At 35.5% G+C, this 8,948-nt stretch overlaps 1 protein-coding gene across 1 annotated transcript; it reads right to left on the minus strand.

Moving 5' to 3' along the window:
* Positions 1-980: 980 nt before the first annotated feature.
* Positions 981-6,032, minus strand: LOC136223716 (uncharacterized). Its single transcript, XM_066011887.1, has 6 exons — positions 5,754-6,032; positions 4,913-5,451; positions 3,953-4,145; positions 2,987-3,051; positions 2,701-2,911; positions 981-1,446 (listed from the first exon to the last, which is right to left on the minus strand). Exons 1-6 carry the CDS (start codon positions 5,901-5,903, stop codon positions 1,084-1,086), a joined length of 1,521 nt encoding a protein of 506 aa, XP_065867959.1. The 5' UTR covers positions 5,904-6,032; the 3' UTR covers positions 981-1,083.
* Positions 6,033-8,948: the final 2,916 nt, after the last annotated feature.

Below are 8,948 nucleotides of genomic sequence, written 5' to 3' on the forward strand. Positions count from 1 at the left end.
TCTTGGACATCGCCTTTGTTCTTATACAAAGGGATTAAGGTACTTTTCCTCCATTCTGATGGCATCTTATTGTTTCTCCAAATTTTGTTGAAGAACGTCGTCAACCATTCGATTCCTCTTTCTCCCAAACATCTCCAAATCTCAATAGGGATGCCATCAGGTCCTACTGCTTTCTTCAACTTCATCTTACTTAATGCCATTTTGACTTCACCCTTTTGAATTCTCCGCAGGCATTCATGATTTATCATATCGTGATGGATACTTATATCTCCAACATCTTGTTGGCGATCTCCATTAAATAAGTCATCAAAATAGGACCTCCATCGTTCCTTGATATCCTTATCTCCAACTAGGACTTTCTGGTCCACATCCTTCACACATTTAACTTTTCCGAGATCTCGCGTCTTCCTATCTCTCATCCGAGCAATTCTATATATGTCTCTTTCCCCTTCTTTCGTATCCAATCTTGTATACAGATCCCGATTCACCTTTGCTCTAGCATCTCGTATGACCTTCTTTACTTCCCTTTTAGCCTCTTTGTATTTTTCGTAGTTCTCGTCACTCCTACATTTCCCCAATAGTTTATAGGATTCTCTCTTACTCTTTACTGCTTGTCGTAATTTTTTTTTTTTTTTTTTAAATAATTACCATTATTAATTAATTTAAATAGACTCTTTATTTTCATAACACTTTTGAATTTATTTTTATTATGTCTATTAAATTAAAAAAGGTAAACATATTTAATTTTCTGTTAGTTCAATACTAGTTTTTAAAAAATCATAACATTTTTACAATTTCAACGCGTTGGAGGCTAAAAATTTTTTGCCCAGCCCTAACGGACTAGACTTTGAAAATTTACCCTCAACCACACAGCTGAAATTAGCCCCTCTAAGTTTAAATTCCTGCCTCCGCCACTGATTGTGGATGCTTTCCACTCGCAAGTTAGCAAGAAGTATATGATATGGTATAAATATATTTATTCCGTAAAGATTTCTAATTTCCAATGAAGAATATCCAATAATTGCTACAAAAGAATGCAAAATATTAGCCTATAAACCTTAATCTGTGTATGTTGGAACACCATTATGTATTGTTCTTTTGATTCTTCCAGAAATTGTTCTCCCATGATTCAACCTTGTTTATTGCTTTTGTTTTTCTCCTTGAAGTTGCAAGAAGAGATGGAGGATCATAAGGAGGTGGCATAGTGCAAGGCCCTGTATTTGCAGGACTCCTCACCAGAGATTCCATCATGAATTTCTTATCTATTCCAGAGGCTGGGCAAGCCATTGTTTCTGAACAAAGTTCTGTTGCATTTTGGGGTATTTCGGGCTTAAAGGTCAAAAGCTTAGCATATGAATTTAACAGATGAAACATGTAGTCATACACATACTCCATCTTCAGTTCTTCTTGAATGAATTTACTTGCTGCCTTTCCAATCACCTGTGCCTAATAAAACATTCCATACACAACAGCTCAATTAGAATACACATAACTACAACCAGTGACGGACAACACAATTTAGCCAAATCAAAGTTTAGGTATCAACCCAGTCCTATAATATGGCCAAATTAGCCTAAATATAATCAGTTTCAATGCCCAAAATTTGTGAAATTTGGGATGAGTTGATACGTGAACTTCGATTTAGGCTAAACTGCACTTCCCTGCCAACTTCAGTAGACATTTAGCCCTTAATTCCAGCTTCCACAGAATTTTTTGGCGTTTTTCGGTGACCAATGAATGCTCAATAGATCTGTTCATGGGTTGGATCCAACAGACTTTCATCTAAAAATATTCATCCCAAAACACAGTCCGCTATTAATTTAGGCCTACTCATATTGCACCAAGTTTTGACTTAAAAATCACATCCTAAACCCAACCCGAAAATAAGCCCACACAAAGAAGAATATATATATTTTAATAAGAAAATCAAAATTTATACTTAGAAATAAATTTTTAATATATAAATTCTTGTATTTAATAATTGATGTTAATAGGGCGGCAAGATGGTCATATTTTTATAAATTCCAAGCTCTTTCTAGAAATAGATGGGCTTTGACGTGCCTGGCCCGAGTAGGTCCTTATGTCAATTTGTTTTGTCTAAGCCCAACCCATAGAATGCTGACGTGGGAGGGTCAGGCAGATATCTGGCCCGTAACACATCTAGTGTTCAAGTCCGCCTAACCCCTCTTGGATCAGTCACTAATACGACTATAAATGAGCCGAGCCGCGCGGCTTCGTTTTGATAAAAGTTCGACCGTATTCGACTCAATTTATGAACAAGACGAGCTTAAGCACAACGAAATTTGGTTCAGAAGCTCGCAAACGGACTTGATTATAGGTTCACGAGCAAGCTTATGAACAAATTCGATTATAATGTTCATGAAGAGACTCATGAGCAAGCTTGGTTCGATTATTTTTTGAATAATAGTATTTCTATTTTATAGGAAATATAAAACTATGTAGTTTTTTAGGGTTCAAAATCATGTAATTTTGTGTTAAAGAAACTTTAAATGAACACAATTAATGACATGTTCACGAGCAAAGTTCATGAACATAATTAACGAGCTGTCCACGAGCAGATCTGAACAAAATGTTGAGCTCGAGCTCGTCAATTTTGTGACAGGTTGAGCATGAGCAGGTCAAAGCTCGGTTCTGCTCGATTATAGACCTAGTTGAATGAAATGAGATTAGTGTAATCACCTTCTGGCTGTGGGAGTTACCCCAATCAACTGCAAATTTAATAGATTTGCATTTGTTGTCAACGTCTATAGGCCAGTAATGCTGAACTGGGATTAAGCCTCTTGTGAAGAAATCGTAGTACTTTGGCTTCACAATAAGGGTAACTGAATCACATGCTAGAATGTACTTTTCACTTACTGACCATGCTGATCCTTCTATATATATCTTATATCTGCATTCATTTCCATTTTCAACATTAGTCATCTACAACCATATAACTAAGATAAATATCCATAAAATTCTCTACCTGTGTTGGCATTGGTTTGCCAAGTTTGATTGCTTGTATCCTTGCTGTGATTCCTTGGCCCAATCCTGCAAAAGTTCAATCATAGCAATCAACAATTGAAGAAATATTAACAAATGTAGAAGTAGTTGGTCTGGGTAGAAATTCTGAGCAAAGACCAGTTTTAAGGGATGGCGATTGAGACACAGATGAACTAAATTCCAAATCGGAGAGAGAGAGAGTATTTGTGTTTTTAATACATAAAGACGCGTTTTAGAAGTTGCGAGACCATACAATGAGACTTAGGTCAGTGCAGACAGCATCTACATAGTGCCAGTTTGTTTTCATTTTTCCGAAATGCTTTTTGTCTTTTAATTTCTAAAAAGGAGATAAAAAAATATTGGGTAAAATCTCGAAACAACTGTTTTTAATTAAAAAAAAGAAATTCTATTATAGTTCCAGTCCATTAGACTTTGCCAATAGAAACATGACAATTGTACACTTTCTTCCTTACACCAATCATCTTCCAATGAAGTAGCGTGATTCTCTTTTTTTCATTGGTTGGGTCCATTGCACTCAGGTCCACCATAGAAGTTCTCACAAAAAAAATAAATTAATATCTACTATGTATGAACAGTTAACAACATCAATAACAAACAGTTAAACCAAACGGGTCCATAGCATTGGACTAGACTTGCAATTGGTATCATAATGTGTTGTTCTGGAGATGGAAATGGTGGGCCTATAACGACCCAGCCAGTGGCATCCGAGCAAGGACCAGCCAAAGGGATTAGTAAGAGCATGAATGAACTGAATCTTATATCGAAAATGGGAAGCGAGTGACTAAGTAAAATGTGTTTCTAAAAGATATAGATTTAAAGAATTAGACTGTAGACCAAAACGGACAATATTTATATAGTTACATGCTATTGTGTTAAGACTGTAGATGTATTGGTTTGAAAACAAACGAGGTAGAAGTTGAAGTATTACCTGTTTATACAAACGAGCATTCCAATCCTGTTCCTCAGAGACATTACATTTAATAAGATCTTGCCTTGTCTCAGCAACATCAGGATTCCCTTTCCAATAAGCATAAGGCTCCCTTTCCATCCATCTCTTCTTCCCATTACCTTCTTTAAGTTCCTTGCTTATATGCTCCCACGGCCTTATATTAGTCTCAGCCCTGCCCAATCTGGAACTATTCACTTCAACATGCATATTAACAATTAACTAATATATACTGGTTTGCTAAAAAGGGCGGCCCGGTCGCACTACACGTTCCTGCTGAGTGAGGGCCCGGGGAGGGATCCCACCACAAGGGTGTACTGGGGGCAAGCCTTCCCCTGCCAATTTATTTGGCAAGAGGCCGCTCCTAAGACTCGAACCCGTGACCTGGTTTGCTAAAAAAAAAAAAAAAAATTTGGAGTAAAATTAAAGGTTTGGTACACTTTAGAGATTTTGACTAGTCAAAAATCTAATAGCGGTATCGGGTGAGGAGAGGTTTGAAAGATCTTGTTGGTCCAAAAACACTAATTTAAAAAAAACACATTTTAAGAGCTTTTTCAATTAGCTTATTCCTCTATTTTTTTTTTTGAACATTTTTACCCTTTATTTATATTCTTTAATCCCAAATAAATGTTTAACTATATCCATATTTAGCATTTTAGACAATAATCAGCTAAGTTTTACAAAACAAGTTCGCACAATCAACTAGTTAAATCAGAGCTAATCAGCTATAAGCTAATTTACGAATAGGACCACTAACTACATTTTTAATAGGATTGCAAACGGTCCGTCCCCATTGACGGGTTGAGATCCTCTAGAATTGAAATCCTCTAGAGGATCCCTACCCCCATTGACAAGGATATCCCCATTTACTTTGGACTCAAGCCGGAAAATACAATAAACTGAAACAAAATGATTCTAATGAAAAGGTGGTTATAGTCTTACCATCCCCAGAAGGACCAATCAGGAAAAACTAAATCCAAAGTGTCGTCGTTTCCACAATAACGAAACAGCAACGGTGGAGCTGTTGCATTAGGCCCACTATAATCAACGGACTTGATGACCGGCCAATCAACACAATCAAACATCATCTCCAAATCAGGCACTCTACCGGGATACCTCCGTAACAACTGTAGTATTCCCCACAGAGTAAAAGTATCTCTTGTCTGAAACCCTTTCTCATACGTTTCCAGGTAAGCTCTGCCTTTCAATATCACCAATTTGAAATTCGCTGTCGTTTTACCTCTCTCCACCATGTCTCTCGTGATGCCTGTCCTCGCCCATGGACGTAAATCTTCGTGGATCCAACGGAAATAATCTGGACACGTCGGTGTTATTGGACCGTCGTGATTTTCAGTAAAAGTTGTTGGGTAGTTTCTGGGGCATGTTCCTGTGCTGTTGTTGTGTGCATTGCAGTCGAGTGGGATTTCGGACTTTTTCGAGATTTCAGCAGATCTTTCGGTGATTGTTTTAGCAGTCAAAGCCTGAAATGGGAATTTGAAATTGAAATAGTCAAAAGCAGACCCAATCAGCTTTCTGGCTTAGTTAAGCAGTAGTAGTAGAATTAAACGGAATTAATCACAAAAGTCATGCCGGTGCTTCGGGGATTCAATAGCAATAATATACGACGTCGTATCACCAATTTTAGAACTACGATTGCTCATAATGGCAAAATGCATAACAAACAGGCCGTCACGAGATCCTCGTCATTACCTTATAATTTTCTATGGCTAGTGATCCGGTGAATGAAGAAAATGTAAAAGTTGGGTGGGAAATAATTACTTACAATAGAGATGGGGAAGCGCGTGTAGACAAACGTGCCGACGAAGAGGAAGAGAAGCAAGATGGAGACGGCGGAGGATCTTACAGGTGAATGCATAAATATATCAAAGGAGGAAACACCAGATCCGCCGTTGAGCAAATTCCGTTGCTGCATTTCACTCTGCCTGCCGGCCGGCGATGAACTTGGCCGATTTTGATTTCTCAAAATTCAGTTTTTTAAGGGTGCGTCTGCATGCAAAGCTTCGACTCGTTGTTGCTGCTCTTTTACTCTACACTCATTTACAAAAATGTAATGTGACAAAACACAATACGTGGAAAGAATAATATATATATATATATATATATATAAAAGAAAAAAAAAAGACACATTTCAAAAATAAAAAGAAAAAAAAAGAAAAAAAAGAAGACACAATAGTTGAAACTGGCTTAATACATCATTTGCCTTTAATTTGTCTAAAAAAACTTGATTGACTAACTTTTAAAGTGTCACAATAGTCCTCTGAACTTACATAAAATATTTATGTTAGTAACTTGTGTAAAATGTAAGTTAAATGCAGAAAGTGTATTCAATATATCTTAGAATGTTATTAATTAAAAAATAGATTACAAAAAGTTATTACTTGCTTAACTATAAAACCTGTCTTTTCTAATATTAGAACCGCATACTTCGATTTTTGTCGTTTTACTTTTTTTAAGACTCGTGCAATACATCTTCACATTTACCTTTTTTTTTTTGCAACCGAGTGATCAGTTAATTATATTTTGGACATGTTCATGAGGCTAACTGAACATTTTATTCAAGTTAAGGAAGCTATCGGGACATTTTAAAAGTTCGGAGGACTAATCAATCTTTTTGGATAAGTTTAGAAGACAAATGATGTATTAAGCCGTTGAAATTTGAAACTACATCGAGGGTAAATTATATTCATGGCACTTTGAAGTTTACTTTTATGACTGTTGAATTTTAAAATCCAATATTATAGCTCATGGATTTTGTAATATGCTAACATAATGATTTTTTTTAGCTTAATCAAAATGTTCACTCTAATAAAATGTAACCATTCATTATAGAATTATAGAATTGATGAAAATAATATTTTAAGAAATTTTAATTTTTTAATTTTTTAATTTTGATTTTGAAATTATTTACATTTTATTTGATTAAAAAAAATAAAGTTGTTCTTATAGAAAGAAAGTTCTAAAAGTTGCATTTTGAAAAATAAAAAAAATTTATAGTTGTACGTAAAATGTAGCTTTACACAACTATAATTTTTGGATTTTTTTATTTTGAAATTTTCATCGGATAAAAAAATGGCTATTTGAGTTTGTAACACTTTCGCAAACATGTAATTATAAATTACATCTATGACCACTGAACTTTACTCGTTTTTATAGTATTATCACTGAACTTCAAAGCTTAATATAAAAAATATTGAACTTTATATGTTTTTAACATAAAAGCCACTATAACCGTTGACCAGTCATTATGACCTTTACCTTCTCTTTAATAGGTGTTGTCAGACGAATATAAACTCGTCATTGCACTTACGAAACATGAAACATCATCTGGGGAAAGAGAGCACATAACGCTACCATGACAAAAACTGGTCAATATGATTCTGCAGTGGAGACTCTGACTCGTGAAGTCTCAAAAGATCCAGTATAGGATCTGTCCGTTACATCAATCACACATGATCCTATAAATCATGAGCCTAGTGGATTTTAGGGATATCAAATCTCAATACGTGGGCGCATGTTCAAATATGGATTACACATAGCACACCCAGGGTCGGCCCTGGGCCTAGGCCCGGGGTGCGCCGGCCTAGGGCCCAGGGCTGGACGTGGACCCTAAAAAATTTATAGTTATAAATAAATACTTGGAAAAAGTACAAAAATAAACCTTGTGGTTACACTCATTTTCGAACAACACCCATGTGGTTTGAAAGTTTGCAAAGTGGTACCATGTACTTCATTCCGTTAACAAACACATACCAAATTGACTAACGATGTTAAAAGTCAAAGGAAAAAGAGTTAATTTGGTCCTTATATTTATTTATTTTTATAAATTAACCCCCTTTATTATCTAGTTGTCACAAACAAACTCCAAAATAAAAAAATAAAAAACAATTACACCATCTTCTATATTTCTCTTTAATTTCTTTTTCTTCTTCTACTTTCTCTCTTTTCTCTTTATTAATTTTTCTCTCTCTCGAATTAATTCAACAAACCCCTTATTTTATTTACTAACTATCAACATCTATAAACTCAAATTCTTTCTGAGTTCAAACTTTTGATACGCTCCAACTCAAACACATATAGATAGATATCAAATGAGCAGTAAAAGTAAAGCAATCAGTCATTATTTGTCAGCACCGTTGCTCTAACTCTCTTCAAAGATTCAATGAGCATATCAGATTTAGAATGGCAGCCGAAACCATTATTTTTATTCCAACAGGCAGCGTACTCATGCCGAGAAATCCTCAAGTAAATCCTGTGGAAATGTTCAAGATGATGTTCGGCGATGATTACTACATTTTCTGATTTCAGAAACCTGGAGAGGCAGAAGAATATTTTGCTCAGGTGGATACAACTGAATTGGTTAAGATATTCTTCACCTCTCGCAATCCAAAACCATTCATCATGCCTAAGGAAATTGGATTTACTGATTCTCCATGTTTGTCGTCTTGGTTGTCTGAGGAAGATGTGAATTACTATGCTCTCAAATTCAAGCGGAAAGGTTTTACTGGAGGATTGAATTATTATACATTTATTGAGTATTGATCTTTTTGTAATTACTACGAGTACTGAGTCTTCCTTCAATGCCTGCAAAATGGTAACACCATCAAGGAGGAGATTACGTAGAGGAATAAGCATCCAAATGTATGGTCAGAATGAGGAAAAATAACTCCTTACGCGTTCAGCAATCTGTTCAAGTAGTTTCAGAAGCAATTTTACCAAATCATTTAAAAGAGGAAGTTTAAGGTTGGTGAGTACTGGTTCGGTGCTTTAATGGAGAAAATATCTTATGGTTCTGGGTGTTGACAAGGAAGAAGAAAAATGGAGGGAACATAGATGATTTACTTGCCATTTCTAGTGGATTTTGACGTGATCAGTGAGGGTTTTTCGTTCAGGGTTTTAGAATGTGAAATTAAAATAGGAGATTGAAATGTTGATTCAAATGAATAAAATAAGGGGTTTG

The sequence above is a fragment of the Euphorbia lathyris genome, chromosome 1 (genome assembly GCF_963576675.1).
Source record: "Euphorbia lathyris chromosome 1, ddEupLath1.1, whole genome shotgun sequence".
Lineage (NCBI taxonomy): Eukaryota > Viridiplantae > Streptophyta > Magnoliopsida > Malpighiales > Euphorbiaceae > Euphorbia > Euphorbia lathyris.